General features: G+C 42.7%; 1 protein-coding gene across 10 annotated transcripts in view; it reads left to right on the top strand.

Annotated features, from left to right (window-relative positions):
* RBM47 (RNA binding motif protein 47) overlaps positions 1–22,478 on the top strand; it is an 80,052-nt gene that overhangs the window by 51,485 nt on the left and 6,089 nt on the right. For 3 of the 10 annotated variants that reach the window (XM_061993744.1, XM_061993742.1, XM_061993749.1), the window contains exons 2-3: positions 18,710–19,869; positions 21,394–21,600. In XM_061993744.1, the coding sequence (XP_061849728.1) occupies positions 18,710–19,869; positions 21,394–21,600 (1,367 nt within the window). Of the gene's footprint in view, positions 1–7,122; positions 7,167–7,688; positions 7,776–17,961; positions 18,182–18,205; positions 18,217–18,709; positions 19,870–21,393; positions 21,601–22,478 lie in introns of those variants that run through there. The other 7 variants (XM_061993746.1, XM_061993748.1, XM_061993752.1 and 4 more) reach the window with 7 other exon arrangements.

Genomic DNA, 22,478 nt, shown 5'->3' on the forward strand with positions numbered 1-22,478 from the left:
GGTTGATGTGAAAGTCAAAGTATTTGGACCGGTGAAGGTCAGGTGAGAACCTGATTGTTGCCACATGAATCTGTGTACTAGACAGCAATATATTACATTTCCATATTCAGAGATTCTGTGCTAAATCAAGAACTGGTGAATCCCATGGGGTAAGACTGGGATAGACTGGCAAAAATGGCCTCCTTTTTGTTTTGCAATAGTCTCCAGTAGTGTAGCAGGAAGAGACAACATACTCAAATGTAGGTCTCTGCTTACCTCCAGTAGTGCTCTGAAGACAGCACACAACCCTAGAAAGGTCACTTTTCAGCTGTCTTAGCTGCAAGGAGACTATAGCAGCTCTATCTCTGGGTATATGGTAACATGGTTACCTTTAAAATGCAACCTATGGTTATTACCATCAATTAAATGTGCTTCCTTTAGGAGTTTGCTTTGGGTGGTTTTGAGAAGGCTAAAGTTCCTGAAAAGATTTTAACTGTTTCTTTCTAAAAAGGGAGTATCTCTGCAATGTTAAGGTCTTTTGTCACCTGGTTAACCCAGTGACAAGCTGCAATTTCCTGTTCAAGTGCAGATGCCTCCTTGCAAAGATACAAATGCATGGTGAACATTATTTATGCCCAATAGTCGAGGACAGTAGTTCCCACCAGTTATATCTCTGCTACAAAAAGCATGCCAGGGTTTCTTCCCAGGACCCAAAGGCAGCACAGCAGACAACCTTTTAGCTTAAATCTTCTCCTTCACCTGAAAGCAGGTTGGATGTGTTCACAGTGTAGTCCCAAAGTCTACAAGCACTCACCTGGCAGAAGAGAAGATAGAAGAGGTTGATAAGGCAGAGTTGAGAGTGCAAATGCTGCTCCGAAAAGCTCATTCTGTGTTTCCAACTCCTACTTTAGCCAAAGTAAAACGATCTTCCTGTCTCAGGACCTTTTCATGCAGCTTCTAAAGTCTAAACTTAAGGATTGGGTTATTGACAGTTTGGAAATGTCCTTTAGAAAGTACAAACCTTCCCCTAGAGATAAGAAGCGTGGGGCTTAGCTGTGTCCTGAGTGAGATAGACCTCCCAGTTAGGTACTGTCAGTATCTCAAGAGCAGCAAATTCTAGGTCATTGTAGAAACACTTTCTTTAACGAGGAAGAGAAAGAGCAATGTAACTAACGGATTTAATAATTACAGCCATTCAGATCATTCTTCTCATTCCAAAATGTTTCAGCTATTATGGTCCTTGAAATGGCAGACACTTTGCCTGTTTTATCTTGTCAAATATCTATAGAAGTAAGTTATGTCAACAGCACTCTGAGGTCTTTCTTTGAGAGAGAAATGTTTTATAGCAGAAGTGTGGTCCTGTAAAAAAAAAACAAACCACCTTCCTGTGATTATGGAGAGCTGCCCATTAACACAGCCCTTGAGCACTTCCAAGTTTAATTAGGTGGTCTCTACCCCACAGAATGACCTGGGGCAACTCTGGCAGTTGGGAGGATGATGCCTGGGAGCCCTGCACTCATAGTGGGCCCCAGCCCAGCTGCAGCTGCAGAGGTGAAAGTGTCCTTTTACTATTTAAGCATGTTTGGTTATAGTGGGTGGTTTTACCACAGGGTTGCAAAGTTCATACCAAGAGCCACTTATGGTACACTTGTGTTTCTGCAACATGTAGAAGTGGCTCAGCGTAGATGTAGCTCTAGGGTTTGCATGTGCTGTAGATAACAAGCTTGGTGGAATAATAGGCAAACCCATCCTGTTTTCCTGCTGTAGAAGCACACCTTAGACCAGCAACTTAGCTTAACTCAGTACAAAATAGCAGGATCAGCATGGATTCTGGTACAATGCTGGCCACTGAGATGAAGGCTCAGCTGCAGGCAGGTTTGCAGCCCGAATCCTGCCTGCCCACAGCAAAGGTCAGCAGTGGAGAGGGGTAGACAAGTTGCAAACAAGGCAAGAGCATGGAATAGCTTATGCCCTAACCAGAGGTGATATCCATTGGTTGGAGGACGAGCTCTTTCTCTTCATCTTCTTATATTTTACTGAGACCTGTAAAAGGGCAGAGCAATTGGGGGGAGAGAAAAAATGAGGGTTACATGTGCTAACCACTCTCGTTTTCATACCCCAATTCTGGAAACCTCCTATAAATACAAGTTTGGAGATCTTTATCCTCCCTCTTGTGACCATGTATCGCAAAGTCTTGAGATGCTCTTTGCAAAAGAGTCTTTGTGCTATCTTTGCAAAAATGTTCCAGAGGGAATCAATAAGAATGTTGTTTTCTGGAGACCTTTTAATTATCAAAATGATATGGCACATGGTTGGCTTGTGCTGCCTGGATATCCTTGGTAGCCACAAGCAATGTCCACTGGTTGCCTTTAGGTGGCCCGTGGAGCTCACACCACCATGCTGGGCCTCCATCCTTGATTCCTCCAGTACCTTTAGCCTCTCAATACCTGCAGCACTAAAATTCCCTGGCTGTATCCATACTTATAAAGAGTAACAGTTTGCTATTCTACCCTCTGATCTCTCTGGATGGTACAGTGAGCTCCTTGGTGTTACAGAAAGGCTCTCATCTACCCCACAGAGAAACCTGCTCAGTGTTTCCAGAGCAGGAGCTCTACTGTGAAACTAGATTCAGCAGACTTCAAAAGAAATCTTTCCCTTGCATTCCCATAAATTTACTCAATACCAGTGATTTGAGAAATTCTTTAAGCCAACAATGCTGGCAGAAGGACTGTTCCCACCTTCTTCTTCCCCTCTGCCAGCATAGGTGTTCAGGGACTATGCGTGTTCAGGGAGTGTGCCTGTGGAGTGTGCACATGCAGAGACTGCTCAGGGTGGCTGTGGGAAGGATGGAGCATGACCTTACGTTGGCAGCACCAGTTTAACATGTCTGTGGTGTGAAACACTGGTCTTGAGCAGCCACATCAGGCTAGTGAGGGCCAAACTTTTTTTCCTGTAGAGTGTTTTATTTACCAAGGGACTGAAAAGCAATCATAGTATTAACCTCTCTTGTAGATATGTCTGTCCAGAACCCACCCTGTATTTGTTTTAATGGAAAGCAAACATGCTTCAGAAATGTAATGGCTGTGGCCATAAAAAAAAAACCTGTGGGTTTTGCTGGTTTCCTTGTTTTTTTTTTTTAAATGTGCTAATTAAAATCTATTGTTCTCCATGGGTCTATTTAGTATCTGTCGTCTTACATTTTGGAATGTAAAACCTGCTTTCAGGTGTCAATAAAAGCACAAAACTGCACAAGGGGAAACTGAGCCTACTCTCCAGCATGATCCTCTGTGCTGACTTTCATTACAGGATGACAACTAGAGTGTTTGCTAGAAACAAAACAAAAACTTTGTCTAGTGACTGTTAAGGTTATCAGGGGAGCTCTCACTGCCTGTGAACCAGAGAAGCCTAAAGAAGATTAAAAAAGCAAAGTGAGAAAGCCCAAGGAGTCCTTGGTCAAATTTCTTCCTGGTGGGACTCCACCTTCAAGGCTGTGACTTTGTCCTCTCCATGCCGAGAAGGGGGATGTGTCTGGAGCTGGCAGAGCAGAAGGGGTGTCTACCTTTGCAGGAGCATTTACTGAGAATCCTTGGTGATGTGGCAAGAGAAAGGTCAAAGCACTGACATAGTTTACTCATGGAAAGGGTTTTGGTGTGAAAGAACGTGGAGAGCTGTTACCTCCAATTGGCTACCCATGTGCCTAAATACCTCTGAAAATCTCTTGAGACTGTATAGTAAAGCTGTTTTTTGAGACATGTATGTGTGTTTGTTGTATAATCTCCATCTGAAAAAAAACCCCTCAGAACAGTTGTGGTACCTGTTCCAGACTATATATTCCCATGTTCTCTGAAAGACCTCCCCAAGTTTTGTTCCATAATTTATGAAAGTCAGGAAATGACAAATTGTGCTGGATTAACTCACATTGTGTAAGAACAGGTGTAAAATAACATGTTATTCATTTCAATAAAGTGGTGTTGTCCCTTTAAACATTCAAATAGGCAATAAAATGGTTCTACAAACATGTGGGAACCTGTTCGACCAAACACAAAGTGATTGTGTTAAAAAGAGAAGGAAAGAAAGAGAAGGAAGGAAAGAAAGAAAAGGAGGAAAAAAGGCTGTCTGTTACATTATGAGATCCTAAGTTGTGTGGCTGTATTGTAGCTGAGGACAGGCTGATGTGTGAACATACTGATAAGCTGTAAAGGCTTTCTGAGATGGAGAATGGAAACCTTGCAGCTCGCTTTAAAATTCATGTCCTTTCAACGAATTTTTTTACTTGTCATCTTCTTTTCTCATCCACTACAGCGTCTCAGTTTTAAAAGATCAAATGTAATTGTAAAAGCCAACCCACCATGCACTCCTTAGTCTCCTTCTCCTTTGCTCACACATCTGCCCTGTTCCATGACGGTAAGCTGCCACCCTGAAATATCTCCTGGAAGCCTGTTTCCTACCATGATATCAAAAATACTCACTCTCAAACAGATAATGGCACCATTCTGAAAGAGTGATGAGCCTGTGATCAGCCTCCGTATCTCTTGAATCATTCAGGTTCAATCTTTCTAACAGTCTCAGAAAGCAGGTGCAATGATTTACTAGTGCTTGTCAGCACACTGAGGAGCCTGGTGGAGCCGATCAACAGAGGCCAGAAAGTGTGTCTGCTTGTAGGAGAGACAGAACCATGGGAAAGCATGCCTTGGAAGCCTTTTCTGTGTCAGGGAACTTGTGTCCATCCAATAGACGTTAGCATGTTCCCATGAAACTCACTTTTTTGTCTTCAGATGTCCAGTCTTTTCTACCACTGTCTTCAGGAGAATAGTTATTTAGGACAAACCTTTCATGTGTAATCCCACTATAGGAAAGAATAAAAGGAAATGGAAGCTCTATGGGAAACATAGGCATGGACTAGGCTGGATGAACTCATCTCTGCACTGTTCCCTTAGGATTTGACCCCTGTTTAGCAGTAACTCATCAAAAAGAGGAAACAACTAAATATTTATTATATTATTGTAACAGAGAGTGACACTTCATCATTGTATTCGGTCTGTACATTAGAAGAATAGGTGTGTTTATATCCTTACATTAGCACAGTGGATGCTGTATGAGGAGAGGAGTGTGTGCAAGTGTACATAACCCATCCTCTCTGTTGTTTGGATGGCTTTGTCTTAACAGTTTTCCAGTCTGTCATTGGTTTATCACTTTCATGATGCCAGAGTCATCACAGAGAGACGTATAAGAAGTCATATAATCCTTAGGTACGCAGTGTACTTGAAGCCAAAGAGAAGTAGGTGCCTAACACCAGGGAAAGCTGGAGGACACACTTAAAAAATTCTACACAGCTTTCTTTAGTTCTCTATAAAAGAATGGCCTGAAGGATAAATGAATACGTTGTCAGCTTCTGCCATTGGGGATGCAAACACCTTGGAATACCCTGCAGCGGCTTCATCTGCTGATGTTTGTTGCTTTAAACAATGACGGGGACATAACTTGGAAACTAACAACAAGCTGGAACTAAAAGCGAAAGTATAAAATGAAAGTCAAGGGTTTGAGTGGCCTCTCTACATGAGCCTAATTGACATGATGTATTGAAAGGCCTTCTAAAAATGAGCCCATTGGCAAGCTAGCAGTGATGCTTTTTCATTCCACTCACATGAGAACATTCTTCCCTGTGTATTCAAGTACATCCATGATTGTGGCTGATAGGATTCACTTTACAATGCTTACAGTTAGAAGCTTAGTTTGTTTCCCAATAGAAAAAACAAAGAGAGGATGCTTCATTCAAAAAAAATTAATCTAGTGGAGAGGAGTTTTGTGAGCTTGTACCAGCTAAATATTTTATGTTCACTTCCCTATAGATCAATGGGGCTGAGGCATGGACATCATTTTGGCACAATCTCCTAGATTTTATCCCAGGTTTGAGACCGATTCCTTCCATAGCCTTGGGCAAATCACCTCGTTTCCATGCTGCAGCTTCCCTGCCTGCAGAGCAGTACCTACTTCTCTGCAGCTCTTGTAGCTAACGAGTTAACATTTACACAGAGGAATTCTGAAGATGAAAGACCTGTACAGTAGACTTGGGCTGCAGGCATTTTGGGACCAGGATCCGGGCTGCAGGTGTGTTTGTACAGTGCGTAACACACCACAGACACAGTACTACGGATAAACAAGTATAAAAAGCCAGAAGAGAATGACTGCAATCACCCTTTGGATTTGTGGTACAAATAGGATAGCTATCCTTCCTGTTCACTCTCAGAAATCAACACAAAGTTTCTTCTTTTGCCAGTCATTGCCATCCTCCACATTTCTCTCTCTAGCTTGGAGACTTCTAATTTTAGAGCTCTTATCTCTACACCCAGGCACTCCCTTACTCCTCTTTTCTACTGACCAGTTTCTGCCTGCAGTACAATGATGTCTTTAAGATTTATATGCCACTCAGAAGGCAAGAACAAATTATTATGTATGACCATCTGATACAAACTGACAGCGCTTCCTCTGCAGAATCCACTCCTCTACATAGTTTGTGATTGAGAAGTTAAGACACTTCTTCTACACAGGGATGTCCAGTGGCTGCTGCCTGTGTGTTGCTTGGCTGGAGATTTGGACCAAGTTTTACTTTCTGGAAAAATAAAAGAAGAAAGGAATGACTGTGCCAGTAAAAAAAAACCCAAAAGAGGAAAAGGACTAAATGACTGAAAGCTGGAGTTATTTTGCTTCTACAATATGCTGTTTGCTTTTCACCTTCTCTGGGCAGTGTCCTTTCCCAGAAATTAGTTGTCTCCCAAGGCATGCCCTGCTCCCTCTTCTCCCACTGGCTAGTTGTGCAGACTACCTGCTGACCGGGCAGATCCATCACCTAAAGAGTGTTTTGGTGCAGTTTCTCCTCTTGGCTGCTCGAGAAGGTGTGTTGTTTGCTTTGCCTAAGTGCTCCCTGGGCCTAATGCTCCGTTGTTATGTACAGACCATTTCTGCTGTCATGAATCATGTTTTACCACCGCTGTGCTTTTAATTCTGCACCAGGCTCCTTTTTTTCCTTCGAGCAAACACGTTTGAGTTTCCGTGTTTGCTGCTGAAATGGTGCACGCCGGGTATGCGGCACAGGCTGGGTTACTCCTACTGTCCTGCCGCTGACGAGATCAGTGGACCTGCCTATCACTCCAGGACCTTCAGACCATTTTTGTTCCTTACAATCAAAGGTAAATTGGTTCAGCACAGCCTGAAATAATTTTACCAGACACATATAAAGAAAATTAAAAAAAAATTCACTGAAAAAAATCTCATACCATTGAGCAAAATATGCCCTTTTCTTATCTTATCTGTTGTGAGTAACTCAAGCTATTTGCACAACGCCTTGTGCTAGGAAGGAGTTGTTTGTACATGTTTCACTCTTTTTTTTCCCAAGTTTTGAATCTCAAATGAAATCTTTCTCTTCAGATTCCTTCTTCCTGAGAAAATGTTGCGGTTTCTCCTTCCTATTCTTCCCTGAAGGTTGGACCCAGCTCTCCCTCCAAAGATCCCTTCATTGCAGATGGCTTTCTATTAATCTTCAAACCGCTTTGGAGAGCTCTCTGCATCTGGCAGTACTAACATCCCCTCTCCCTCCCGTCCCACCCACTTAGCCTCAGCCTAAGAGCCCTTAACAAATGACTCCCAAGGAATTTAAATGGCTAACGCTCGCTGGCCAATAAAGAGATTCATAAACTGTATAACCAGGTTACACAGCTCTTGCCATTGGGAAGAAAGGTTGCTCAGGCAAAGACGTGAGTCCTCTTAACCTGTTCCACTTCGATTGCGGGACCAGAGAGGTAAGGGAAATCTTGTTTGCTTTGCAGGGCTTTTTATCTGGGTTTTCATTTATCAGGGAGTTGAGATTGAAAGTATGTCATTGTCAAGGTGTCGGGTTTGGGGTTTGCCTTCCTTTGGAGGGTCCTAGGAGTTATTTGAGAAGGAAGCAAGTGCTTCTAAGCTTAAACTATGAGCTCAACTTGCGAATTTACGTAGGAAATAGCAAAGCAAATGTCAGAATGCTGAAAACTCAACCACTGATATTTTAGACAGAGGAAAGCAAATAAAATTGGGTCTCAGAGATGCTTTTTCTACTGTCTTAATTTAATTAAGGGAAAGGCAACTGTTTACAACTGCCTTATGTTTTGTTTTCAGTTGGACTGTCTCTGCTGTTGTCTGTTTATACTGCCTGGTATTTTGTTCTGCTTTTTCGAGAGATTGACATAAAAATCAAGGTTTAAAAAGTGAGTTATTGACTTTAGATACAGAAATTGGGACTTGCGGATTGAAAGTGACCAGGAAGTTTGAGCAAGCAAGGTGTATATGCAATTATTACTAATGAATCTATCTAACTTGTCCTGTGTAATGAATATTTGAGAGCATTTTAAGAGACTAGAGTTCCAATATTATTCTATGTACATTCTTCTTAAGTAGTACATGAAGCATTTAAGGTGTGTATGTGACACAGGACATGTGACGTTAACCTTTTTCACCTTTATTTATTTATTTATTCATTTATTGCTTTATTAGCGTCAGTGGTGATAACAATAGTGAAAATTGAACTTAAATCTGGGGGAAAAAAACAGTTGGAAGTAAAAAGTAAAAAAAAAAAAAATAAAAGGAAATGTTATTATTGTAAATAATGTTTGATTAAAACCAATGACAAAATCATTTATTCGTATATGGACCTGATGCAGCACTGGTGTATAATGGTGCCCTTTCCTGAGCTAGGCAGGACTGAAGCCATGCTTCAAAATGTGTGTGTGAAGTGTTCCTTCTCCCTTCTCACATCCAAGCTTGCCATGGGTGACAGACAGTGTTCAGAGTGTGTGAGGGATGACACAGTGCGACATTACTGCCTTCCCTTGCAATGCTCCATGGCCTAACAGGGTGGGCTGCAGAAAGAGCATCTTTCTCAATTGTAGTATCACAGTTGATCTCTGAAGGCCTTCACACCCAACACAGTCCATGGTGACACAGGTTTGTGTTAGCTGATGAGGTCTGAAAGAGATGTGAGAGCTTTTAAATTAATTTAATTCTGTTAATCTAGCAGAACTGCAAAACACATCCTTTTTGCTTCTCCAGACACTATCACTGCCTATCAAGAGTTTGTTGTAATGTTGTTGATTTGGTTATTTTTCCATGGATTTCTCATATAGCTCTGCACTGTAGAATTGAGATTAGATAATATGTTGGATAAAAATAAAGTTAACAAAGGAAAAGCCATTTTGCTACTCTTTTATATAATTTCTATTTAATTCTGCATTTGAGTTCCATTCTTTGCTGAAGAAATTACATTGAATCACATATTCATTGTCTTCTGTTTTCAGCTTTTAATTAAAAAATAAAATCCTTGTTAAGGTCAGCAAAAGGTGAATTTCAAATGACATCTGTCTCAAATCCCACTCCTTTTCTGAAGTGCACAGAAATTTCATTTCCAACCATAGATATTTCCAACCAAGCTGTAATTTCAGTAGACTTAAATTGCCTTGAATTAACCCAGCACAGGAATGGTGCCTCCTGAGAGAGTCCTAGCCTTGGTTAAACATTTTTTTTTAATTTGTAATATTAACCCTGGGCACAACTAACGAGTGCTGGAAATCTCTTCCTTGTACTTGTAAACCTTGTTTCTCAATTTCAATCTATGGTTCAAAGGTTTGTACAAACTTCTTGGATCAGAGGTCAGGTACAAATTGCTGCACTTTGCAGCTCCTTTCTGCCGATATGACAGAATTTCACAGCAAAGATGATTGCCTTTCATCCCCCTCTCCTCTGCACACAGGCAACACCAGGCAGTTAAAAGCATGATATGTACAAGTCAGCCATTGGTACCTGAGTTTAATAAATAACTAACTGGGTTTCAGTGGTGCAAGGTGCATATTATAAAAGGGGTCAAATGTCAGTGCACAAAGGAAAAAAAAACCCACAACACTGAGCCACTGACTAAGCCAAATGCTTTGAGTTGAATGTACTTTCAGCAGCAAACATTCACATCCCAACTGTGGTTTGCTTTATGCTGATTTTCATTTCTGTGACTTGAAGGGGAAGAAACACGCTGGGCCACTTTCAGCTTTCCCTGAAATATCTGTCTCCTGCTGAAAGCAGGGTTGCAGGTTGGGCCCCAGGTTGTTGCAGTGTTCACGTGGTGAACACAGAACTGAGAATGTTGCAACAAAAAAAATGCACAAGATTAGGGTGAACTGGAAAGTCTGAAGCTATTTTTGTTGTTATAAAATTGGCTGAGTGAGTAGACTTTGTATGGACAAGCATGATGTTTTGTTCTGGGATCTCCAGAAGGGTTAGCTGGAAAAGTTAGAACAGAAAGGCTGGAAAGGAAACTGTAGGTTATAAACTTTATTAGGTACTCCTGGTTGGAACATGTAACTGTAATGTTTATGTAGACACAGACAGATGATGGATAGATAGATAGCTTTCTGCATTGTAGTAACAAAGAAAAATCACAGGCACCTGCATACATATCGCTACTCCACAGATTTCAGCTGAGCCTTTCTCAGACATTTTCAATGGTCAAATCAGATCACCATGTTCATAGATACACATTTTCTTTTCAACTGCAGATTGTCTTTCCTGGCTTTCTTATGGCAAAAGCTTGCAAGCTCCTAGTCCATACTGAATGAAATACTTCTTCCTCTCTTAGAAATAATGCTTTTCAAAGCAGACAGTTAATGAGAAGGATATGCTTATCTGCATCAATATCTCTGCAGAGAACACTAATTAATTGCATGCATTGTAAACAAACACCATAAAAAGCTTTCTATCAAGTACAGCTCATCCAGAATAGGAAAGACTTTTTACATAGAATCATAGAATGGTAGGGGTTGGAAGGGACCTTAAGAGATCATCTAGTCCAACCTCCCTGCAGAAGCAGGGTCACCTAGGTCAGGTCAGATAGGAATGTGTCCAGGCAGGTCTTGAAGACCTCCAAGGAAGGAGAATCCACACTCTCCCTGGGCAGCCTGTGCCAGGGCTCTGTCACCCTCACAGTGAAATGGTTTTTTCTTATGTTTAAATGGAACTTTTTGTGTTCCAGTTTCATCTCATTACCCTTTGTCCTGTTGCTAGATACAATAGAAAAAAGGGATGTCCCTAACATACTGAGTGACCACACTTCACTTTTTTTATGTCACACATTTTCCTATCTGACCATGGTAATAACAGACTTCACTCACTAGGCTGAAGTATTTGGGATGAAAGGAAGGATTGTGTTGTTTCCTGATTTGGAAAATGGTACAACACACAGGTTACACAACTTGTTGGGACAAAGTTCTGAATGACTTGCAGTAAAGCACATTATAAAATAAGGGAGGAGACTTTGTTTTGCTTACCCAAAACTTCCTTCAGAAGTGCTTTAAGCTGAGATGGCTGTTTTGGCACTGCAGTAGTGTAAAAACACACAAGAAACACACATTTCATTGACAGAATTTACATTGCAGAAGCAGGGAAAATAATAACTGTGTTGATAGGGTACTCTAGGTGGTGGTGGTGGTGGTGCTTTGGCAAAATAATAACTCCTTTGTCAGCATTGCTTCATTCTCAGTGTGGGAAAACCATATATGCATGAAGAGAATAGTCACTTGTGATCATCAAAAAGTAAAGTTCCAGGCTCAGAAAAGTTTGATTACTTTATTATTTGACACATCCCCATTGATTATCTCATTGAACACTATTTTTGCAGTTTTATGGCCTGAAGGTCAGGTGGTTAAGGGACCTCCATCCTTGGAATGTTCACTGCTGGGCACTGCTAGTGCTTACGGATAATGTAAGCAGAACCTTTGACAGCCTTTGCAGGATCACACTCCAAATTAAATATGCCTTAGAAGGATGCAAGGGATGTGCACAGAACAGAACAGGCAGGAGGTGTGCACCACACAAAGTGACTTTATTTTGTAGGGGAATCATAATCTCAACTCCATTTTTAAAATTCTATATAAAAATGCTGTGAGGTAAGATTAATATGGCTAAGGGAACTGATGTAATATGGCTAAGAGAATGTCTTAGCCACTGTCCTGTCTCTATAGAGAACAGCACCTGGAATCATAGGATTATATAATGGTAGGGGTTGAAAGGGACCTCTAGAGATCATCTAGTCTTACCTCGCAGCCATTAGAGGTCTTGTAACTGATGTGAGGGGGAATAGTGCTAGATGCTGAGTACTGTTGGAAAGATCACTCTTGATTTTCTGTTTGTTTACGTTCCTTCTTTGAAGACAATACAATCGAAAGACAAAGCCAACAGGTTGTGTTGTGTTTTAAATGGAACCAATCATTTTTAAACTGTTTAGGACGAATTTTAGCATCTGAGAATCATGCACTAAACCCCTCTGCAGTAGACCAACCCTGAAAACTGTTTTTCAGGCCCAGAACACTAATTGACCCTATGTATAAGTGGAAAGTGACTAACTGACCAGAAAGAAATGGAAGTTTAAGCTTTAAATATGAACTCTTCCTCTGAAATCTGTGGCCAGAACCCTGATGACAGGCTCTGGGCTAGGATGCTGAGTGTCATTAGCAGAAGTAGGAATTTTAGCAGTTAGCCTAGGGATTTAGTAGGCCAGTCTTATCCTAGCACTTAGGTACTTTACACTGTTTCTCTCTACATTTAAGTTTAGTACTTCTAGTGGGCAGAGAGTCACTGCTGTACATGTTCATGCCTGAACATGCATTGGAAATGATGTGGTACAACAAATACTGCTTCATGGGCCCATGCAGCACCTGAGACAAAACGTTTCTCCCAAGTGACCCTACTTGGAGATGGACAAGTTTGATTGCCTTAATTCAGGTACATATATGATGATGACAATATGCAGTGCTTTAAGAGTGCTGACAGCAGGATAACTTGCATAGCAGACAGATATGTTGGTGTCAATAAGTAGTGCTGATCTGATCTATGAGATTACTTTAACAAAATGCTCATCAATTCTCTTGCCAGCCAACGTTTCTGCCCTTTCAGATCTGCTGACAAAGTTCCTCACTTTCTCCACAGAGTTTTGCCAAAATGATCTAGATAAGAAAAAACACATTTTCAAAGTGTTTAACGAAGCCTGGGCCAACTCATTCATGTAGTTTAGTTGCAGGTAAAGCAATGTGTCTGACACTCTGCAGACATTATACTGGCCTGTTAACATCAAGTATTGTTGTTTTTGTTAAAAGTCTGAAGACATCATCCATCCCTAGTAACCTTCCCTTTCTTGTATGAAAGGCTTTCAGAAAAGATCCCTGGCCGAAAAGCCATGCTGAAATGCTGTACTCTGTCTTGCACTGTCTCACCACAAGATTCAACTTCAGACATTTGCATTTCATGAGCAATAGCAGGTAGGGAACCAAGCTGTGGTCCAACTCCTGTTGAAAACCACACTGAGGACTACTATTTTACATTTAAAATAGAAATTAATTTGGAATCAGGCAAAGCCTCTGCCTGGATTTCTCACTGAAGACCAGACCTTTTTTTTCACTGCACCTGCTGCTTTCCTGGCCTCTGTCTGCAGTGTGCATGGAGAGGAGCCAAGGACACCACTTACAGCCGGATGTCCCCTAAGCTGATTGCAAACAGAGGGCAAAGCCTTCTGCCAGACAGCTCATAGGATGGCAGCAAGTGCTTATGGTCGCTACATTAGGCACCCTCATAAAAGAGGTGGGACTTCCTGTATTGCCATTACTTCAGGAAGAAGCACCTTGCATGGCTGCAAGCTGCAGGACTGCTGAGCTGTCCCTGGGTCCTTCAGTTGGGCATGCCATGGCTCAGCTTCAGCAAATAGCCCCAAAGATACTGGCTTTGTTCAGCTCATTTATGCAAATAAATTGTAGGAAAAGAGAAACGGTCTTGCCAAGAAAGAGCGATGTATAATGATGCTGTAGTTCTCTTTAAAAGAGGAGATAAGTTGCATATCATGCTGGAAGCAATGATCCAGATTGCCGTGGCTCCAGCATTTTTCTGTTCAGCTGATAAATCTGTAAACAGGCAAACTGGGTTTTCAGCAAGGGCATTTCTGTGGCTATCTGATGTTTGTGATGAAGTTGTACAGTTGTTCTTAGTAATCTGTTGTTGTTGATACATACATTTTATGGATCTAAAGTTGCCATGAGAAAAGGATCAGCTTTTAAAAATAAAGAGCTTTAGTAACAGCCATGCTTCCAGAGCTGCTGCTCAACATCAGCAGCAGGATTACATTTGCTCTTATTATTTCAACTAAAAGCTAGGAAGGTCACATTTAAACCAGTAGCTGTTCTTTCCCTCTGTCAACAGAGTGCATTTAGTTAAAATTTCAGTGACCAGCCTTCCTTCTGCAGCAGCTGTGACTTAAAACACAAAACCACGGTGGTTTCTTGAAGCTAGCAGGCTGTGTGGTGTTGGTGAAGGTGAGCAATACCAGCTCAGCCCAGGTTTGTACAGCCCTGGGGACTGCAGGAGGGGCACAGGTGGCCCCATCCCCTCCTCCCACTTACCACACAATCAGCAGGTCTCCTTGAGCTCTCCTGCTACCTGCCACAGTGCCAGGGGCTGTGTCACTTGCAGAAGGACACATGATGCCACTAAATTTATGAACACAAAACGGGAGGGATGGATTAAGTGCAAACATAAACAACTCCATTTTATAGGAGCATGTGAGTGGAGCAGGCACACAGTTGCTGCCACAAGGACTCTGGGTATTTGTAAAAACCTGGTTTACCACAGCAGGATCAACAGAGGTGCAGGTAGTTGTGTATCTTCACAGGCAACTGCCCTTCTTCACAGGCTACTGACCAGTGCTGGAACACAATAAGAGTTCCTTTAGTATTCTGAGCAACAGTGCAAAAAAACACCCATGTTAAAAATAAGCTAATCAATGTTTAGGGCAAGAACTGTTTACATCCATCCAATTGTTAGCAGGGAAGGAGTTTCATAAGCAAGGGGAAGGGGGAATTTGAATGCTTTCAGTGAAATGTGTGTGTCTAAGAGTTCACCTGTGCAAGGGAGAGTTCTTAGATCAGGTGCTGAACTGAAGGACTTGCAAGTCTGGCTCCTGGTGGGCTGGCAGCAGTTAGCATCCATTTAACCAGGTGTTAAACAGTCAAGCAGACTTTAACTTTTCTGAGAAGAAGTCAGTCTTGTCTCAGTCCTGATAATTCATCATTTAAAATTTAGTTGTCTCCAGAGTACAACCTTTTTGTCTATCTCCCTCTTATGAATCTTTGTAATCAAAATCAGGGCTACCTTCCTCCTCAGAGACTGGATATCAAACACTTGTATTTCACAAGGCAGTGTATTTTAATGTATCTTAAATTTTTGCCTCTTCTAACATTAATCACACTTGGTGGATGTATTGAAATTATTCTGGTTTTATTAAGGCCACTAAAACCACAGTATTAGCTCAGGCCTTGTATATACCCACAACACATCACAGCAAATTTTCATTTCACAGTTTCCTGTGGACTAAAAAAAATGCTTTCCTTGAAAGTGATTGCTTTTCAACATGAAAAGTTTAGGTTGTGTTGGCAGTAAATTTTGTGAGGCTGGCAACAATAGGAGAACTCTCAGACCAGAGATGCCTGCATTTTTCCTCATCAAGGTTGATAATAACTGAACTTTGTGAAGTTGTCAAATGTGTCATGTCGCAATGAATGCTGTTAAGTGTGCATTTGGCTACATCAAGCAGGACTTTGTGGGGTCTGTAATTGCCTTAGGTAGTATATACTTCTGAAACCCATGTCTGTGGAGCTATACAGAAAAAAAATTAGACACGTTTGATCATGAATCTGGATTTCCAGTAAGTTACATGGGGATAAATGCATTTTAGGTTTACAAAGAATTTTCAATTATTCACTGTCACCAATGGTGAATGGTAGTGGTTGCAGCAAAGGTGGCCATCAGCACTTAGCAGCAGCTTCAAGTACAGCTTCTAATACTAGAAACCACCCTGCTGGTGCAACGCAAAGTGTGAAGAACATGCCGGTTCCTGGATGGCCACCAAATGAACAGCTGGTTTCTGGTGAGCAGGGAAGCCTTTACTCTGTCTCTACTCTCTCCACAGACCCGATGGCCATTTGTCACTTTCTAGACTATAGCCCCAGTGAGTAAGCTATGTAGATAATAGAATATAAAGACTTTACTTTTTAAGTCGACCTGAAACTGATGGTATTATTGAAACCCAGGATGGCAATAAATTTAGTTGCCAACAAAGGGCCCATGTAAAAGAAATTATTATTCCCTGGAAAAATGTTTATTTAACAAGATTTTTGTTTGTTCAGGGAAAGGTAAAGTCACTTTTGCAGAAAAAATTATCAAGTGAAAAATGAAAATGTTTTTCTCTGCTGAATTTTTTTTTATTATGTCGAATAATCACCAGGAGTAAAATGAAAAGGCAAGGCTGTGACACACTAAAAACAGGGAACCCCAGAGAAGCATGTTTATCAACAGCATTTCAAAATAAGAGGCTATCAAAACTGAAGCACTTCCATGAAACATCTGCCTTCAAAGAAATTATGTTTTCCTGAGTATTGCCTGGGCTTCACTGCCCTCCATCTTCTCTGCCTCCTCCTCCATTCTCTATATTTTAAAATTCAAATGGCTCAGAAACCCATGTATGTAAAACCTGCAGGATCAGGCCCTACCACAGACCAAGGCTCAGGGGTTTGGTTTCTCATTCCCAAATACGTTTAGGAGCTGAACCAGGCACAGCAGTGTTTGAGTTGGTTGGTGCAAAGGCACCTCTAGAGACAGATGAGCACAATTCTGGCCAGCTCAGGAGATTTACTGAAAGAAGTCTGATGTGCTAAGCTTACTAGGATTTAAGTGAGTTTTGTGGATCATACAAATCAGCCTTAGGTGCCTAAATTTTGCACTTACGTTTCTATGGACTTTATCTTACTGTACTAGTGAAAAACCTGCCTCCATGGTAACCAGTGCACTGAAAATGGCCAAACTGTTCTGGCAAAGGGTGTATATCACAGTCCTTGTGGCACAGAAAGAAGTCTGTGTCCCACCGAATAACACAGGTACATAGAATATGTATATCTGCCTGAAACTTTGTCCTTTTTTTCAAAAATAAACTTGTCAAATCCATATGGGGAGCATTTCTTCTGATGGTTTGCAGTTTCCTACAGGGGCCAGTGCTTTTTTGGCAGTTCTGTTGTCAAATTAGTCATGAATGGAAATCGTGTCAAATAAGTTGGTGGACAATGCAAAGGCTGATGGAGTTGTAAAAAACAGTGAGGACGAGACAATGGTACAATGCTCAGCAGGTAGAATCTACTCAAAAGGCAGATGGGATAGGGCTGAACACAAGGTTGTAGCACGTGGGAATAAAAAGCACAAGGCATGCCTGCTGCATGGGACATAATCCCAGCAAGTGGTGCTTCTGGAAAGCAGTTGGGGTTAGATTTGACAAAACAAAACATGGTTTGTTAGTAAGAAGGTGTGGAGAAGGAGGCCTTGGTGATACAGGCATGTGATGAGAAGAAGAAGGGATGATCTTCATCCCCATATATAGCAAGACTCTTTAGTCTATCAGAGAAAGGTTTAAGAAGAAATCGCAGACTGGAAGCAAAAGCCAGACAAATTCTCCTAAGAAGTACAGCACATTTGCTTCTCTGAGGGAGTGATTAGCAAACAAGCCATAAAGGGAAGTTGTGGGGTGTACAGCTCTTTCATTCTTTAAAATCAAGGTCCTTCTGGAAGATACAATTTACTCAGATAAATGGTTTAGGACTAAATGTGCAGATAACAATAAAATGTGATGGTCTGTGTCATATATAGACACTTCTTATTAAATGGCCTGATGGACTCTTCAGCTTTAAAAGTCAATGAATTAACTACTCTCAGAACCACAAAGTGTCTTATTTAATTGTGCTCCGAGAAGCAGCCACTGTCCTGTAGTTGTGATCATCCACATGGTCATATCCTCCTGTATGTCTGCATGTACTTCTCTCTATCTGTGTTTAAAGGCAGAATGAGGTTTCTGACATTTATCTTCCTCTTGCTGGCTTACAGGACTGTGCTGGCTGTTTACTCTAAAGCAAGTTGAGAGATACAAATACATCAGACATTGTACCACAAGCAGCGGGCAACTCAGAAGCTTACAGATCATCCTTTGCACAAGGGAACAAGAACTCATCCCCACAACGCTAAAGTGTATTTATTATTTCCTACTTGCCACTACTGTGAAGGCCTAGAGGAGCAAGGGGCTGTTACCAGATGGAAACCATGCCTGGTGCTTGTCATGCATTTCCTATCTTTTATTGCAGAGTATGACACTTCCGCTGTTCGGGAGTAGCTGGATTAACTGAGGAATGACTGAAAGGGAAGATAAGGCTCCAGAGACAGGAACCACTGGCGTCATGGCATTATCTTCCCTTTCCCAATCCTGTATCAGCTCCTTCTTACCCTTTCAAAGAGGAGACAAGCCTCCCTAAGGTCTTAAGGTTTTGAGGTGCTTGGTGACATCCATTCATATGGCTTCAGCCTTCTGTGGCAGCACCTCTCAGTGCTGGGGTGGTACAGGGAGGTGATCCTCAAACACCCGCCTCAAAGAGGGACTGTGCCTACATCCAGCATGCAGTGTCAACGTTCAGGCTGGCACAGCTCATTCATCTGCTTTTCTACAGCCTTAGTCCCAGTTTGAAAAACAAAATTGCAGAACAACTACAGGAAGACAAAAGAGAGGGGTGGGATTCTGTTAGTGGCTTCTAATATTCTTCTAACAACTTCTAACAAGTGTCCTCCTTCTTCCTTTGCCCAGGCTTTATCAGGCTGTGAATGAGTTTGACACCATGACTGCAGAGGACTCTACTGCAAGGATGAGCAACGATTCCTCCAACATGGCTACCACAAAAGTCCCCGAAGGCGTTGCTGGGGCGCCCAACGAGGCAGCTCTCCTGGCCCTCATGGAGCGCACAGGGTACAGCATGATCCAGGAGAATGGGCAACGCAAGTACGGCGGCCCTCCGCCCGGCTGGGAGGGCCTGCACCCTCCCCGAGGCTGCGAGGTCTTTGTGGGCAAAATCCCCCGTGACGTCTACGAAGATGAGCTCGTCCCAGTGTTTGAGTCTGTTGGTCGCATCTACGAAATGCGCCTGATGATGGACTTCGACGGGAAGAACCGTGGCTACGCCTTTGTGATGTACACGCAGAAGCACGAGGCGAAGCGTGCCGTCAGGGAGCTCAACAACTATGAAATCCGCCCCGGCAGGTTGCTGGGCGTATGCTGCAGCGTAGACAACTGCCGGCTCTTCATTGGAGGCATTCCCAAGATGAAGAAGAGGGAGGAGATCCTGGAAGAGATCGCCAAGGTGACAGAAGGTGTGCTGGATGTCATCGTGTACGCCAGCGCTGCAGACAAGATGAAGAACAGAGGCTTCGCCTTCGTGGAGTATGAGAGCCATCGAGCAGCGGCAATGGCCAGGAGGAAACTCATGCCGGGAAGGATCCAACTGTGGGGACACCAAATTGCTGTTGACTGGGCAGAACCAGAGATAGATGTAGATGAAGATGTCATGGAGACTGTTAAAATCCTCTATGTGAGGAATTTAATGATTGAGACCACAGAGGACACCATTAAAAAGGTCTTTGGGCAGTTCAACCCTGGCTGTGTAGAGCGGGTGAAAAAAATCCGTGATTACGCCTTTGTGCACTTTACGACTAGAGAAGACGCCATCCACGCCATGAACAACCTTAATGGTGTCGAACTGGAAGGCTCTTGCCTGGAGGTTACCCTGGCCAAGCCAGTAGACAAGGAGCAATACACTCGCTACCAGAAAGCAGCAAAAGGAGGGGCCACAGTAACACCTGAAGTAACTCAGCAACCTAATTATGTTTACTCTTGTGATCCGTACACACTAGCGTATTATGGATATCCCTACAATGCCTTGATTGGGCCCAACAGAGATTATTTTGTGAAAGGTTAGTAAGCACAAGTAGTGGATATGGTGGGCAGGTTTGATCTCAGGCTAGTGTGACCCGAGGCCTGCCTGAGCCAAAGGACGGCTGGTGCTACGCACTTTTATCTTAAATACTCTTTTATAGGTCTTTTTGCTGTATTTCTGTTCAGTCTCATTCTAATTTATGAGTATAACAGAGTGTATTTATTTATAAATAGTTGCCAATCTACAAGCTTGTATGAGGGAGGCATCAAAAATATAGTTAAGAAGGAGCTAATGGACCAAGCACAGGACGGGGAAGAGAGGGATCTGGTTTTTATGAGTGCTGCCCTAAGTCTGAGCAAGTCCAAGGAATCTGGCTTCTGATGCCTCCTTCCAAAGAGCTGGATCCTAAGTATTAGAAATTGTGACAAAGAGCTCCCTTTGCCTTCTACTGAAGTTGTAGGTACAGTGACCTGGTCATCCAAAGGAAGGGATGACAAGGAAAGCTTCAGTTTGGAGCTCTCCAGGTTTCATTTGCCCTCCACGTTAAAATGACAGTAGTGTCGTGTCCTTTATAAAGTCATTTGAGAACTGTGTACAGAAGGAATCACGTGAGTGAAAATTAGCCATTTTATTATGAATTCTTTAATTAGTGATCAGTTACAGTCATTAAAAAGTAACCAAAAATCGGTTATTCATAAAAAACCCTAGCAGCTACAACTGGTGTTATAATTACAACTATCCTGTACTTGCAGGAATTACAGTTTCCTAAAATTTACCGTGTATTTCTATGTAGCAGGGGGTTTAGCATGAATATGTTGTTAAAGCATCCATGTAAACCAAGAAATATTTTTAACCCTAATTGATCAAGAATTTCAGTTCCTTCTCAGTCTCCAGATTTGAACTTGCAATGAACTAAAGGAATTATTTGAGATTCTAAATATTCAATTAGCCCATCATAGAGTACATTAATACTGCTATGTCCAAAGTACTGTCATAATGTGCCTGGCATCACTAAGATAAATAAAGGCAATGGGTTTCTTGGAGATGGGGTATATTCACATGACTAATAACACAGCAGAGAAAACAAATAATGCTAGTGAAAATATATGCAATGGTGGGACAAAGTTGGTTAAAGGTCAAGTACAACTTTGGGCCATCTCTACAGGGTCCCATCGAGGCCATCAGAGAGGCTGGGTCTCCTCTGGAGGACAGCTGAGAGCAGAAGAAGCTGTTCCTACTGTATAGCAATCACCCTGGAGGAGCCCCTCTCTCTCTGCTGGGTGCATTATACCCATAACTCCGGCCACAAGAGCTGCTTCAGTGCAAATGAGTAGTTAATGTATGGTCAGCAACACTGAGAGCAAAACTCAGGCTTATGAGGTGCTTCTAAGGATGAACTCTTCTGTTTTCCTAAGTGAGGTCACTAAGACTCAGATCAAACTAACTTCAGTACCGTCATTTCTAAGCATTTCCTGATCTTAGCCTGGGGCCATCTATGCTTCCCACACAGCTCTCTTTTACTCTCTGTTATTCACCATCTCTTCTATGTCGTTATCATAAGCAGGCAGCATACGAGGCAGAGGGCGAGGTGCAGCTGGGAACAGAGCCCCCGGCCCCAGGGGCTCCTACCTGGGGGGATACTCCGCTGGCCGTGGCATCTACAGCAGGTACCACGAAGGCAAAGGAAAGCAGCAAGAAAAAGGATACGAGCTGGTCCCCAACTTGGAGTTACCTGCGGTCAGTCCAGTGGCCATTAAGCCCGGTGCAGGTCAGTATGTGCAATGAGGGGAGGAAAGCAGAGGTGGTGGGCAAGCCCCTGCTCCAAGCCCCATGCCAGGCACACAGAAATCCCTCTAGGGCCAGCCCATGGCTGCAGCAGTGAGGACAGGCCCAGGGCCAGGGCTCAGCACTCCTCTGTACCCAATACCTCCTAGCCCTGGCAAGGCTTTCTGCAAACGTGAGGCACACAGTAGGACAGGGGACATCATGAACATCTGGGAGCTGTTTAGTCTTAAAGAAAAAAGAACTGAAGCTGTGCCCACCTCTCCTGCCTCCTCTTGCACCTTCTCAGGATGCAGCAGACTTTCCATCTAGTCATGTACACACGAAAAGAGCAATCTTCCGCTCTTTTAATTTCTTCAATGCTAATTTCACCCTGGGAGATACCCACCCCAGGTTTCCAGCCAGGCCAGAGCTCTCCCCTGCTTTGTTGGTATTTCTCCAGTGCTACAAGGCTGACAAAAGGAGCTGGGGCTTTCCTGTTGCAGGAAAGTCCCTGGCAATCTCTTCCATCATGTAGCAGGATGGTGAAGTAGCAATGCAGGAAGCCCTTGAAGTCCAGCTTGAAGCAATGTGATGCCTACAGGAAAGCTCTCAGCTCTGCTGGGCAGTGGGAAGCCAGTCCAAGATCCAAGGCATGGATCGCCCACTTCTGCCACATCCTTACCCGAATAACCACCCCTTCTCAGGTGAAGTGAAGCCCTGCAACTCCTCAAGATCCTGATTGGAAAGATTTTAGTTGGAACAGTAACTTTGCAGGTGATGGGGACAAGCTCTCTTGCAAAGGTCCTCAGGTTTTTCCTCCATACCTCTCTCCAAGTAAACTGTAACTGCAGGACCCAAGTGGTGTTTAATAATGGACCTCCA

Source organism: Colius striatus, chromosome 3 (assembly GCF_028858725.1).
Source record: "Colius striatus isolate bColStr4 chromosome 3, bColStr4.1.hap1, whole genome shotgun sequence".
Taxonomy (NCBI): domain Eukaryota; kingdom Metazoa; phylum Chordata; class Aves; order Coliiformes; family Coliidae; genus Colius; species Colius striatus.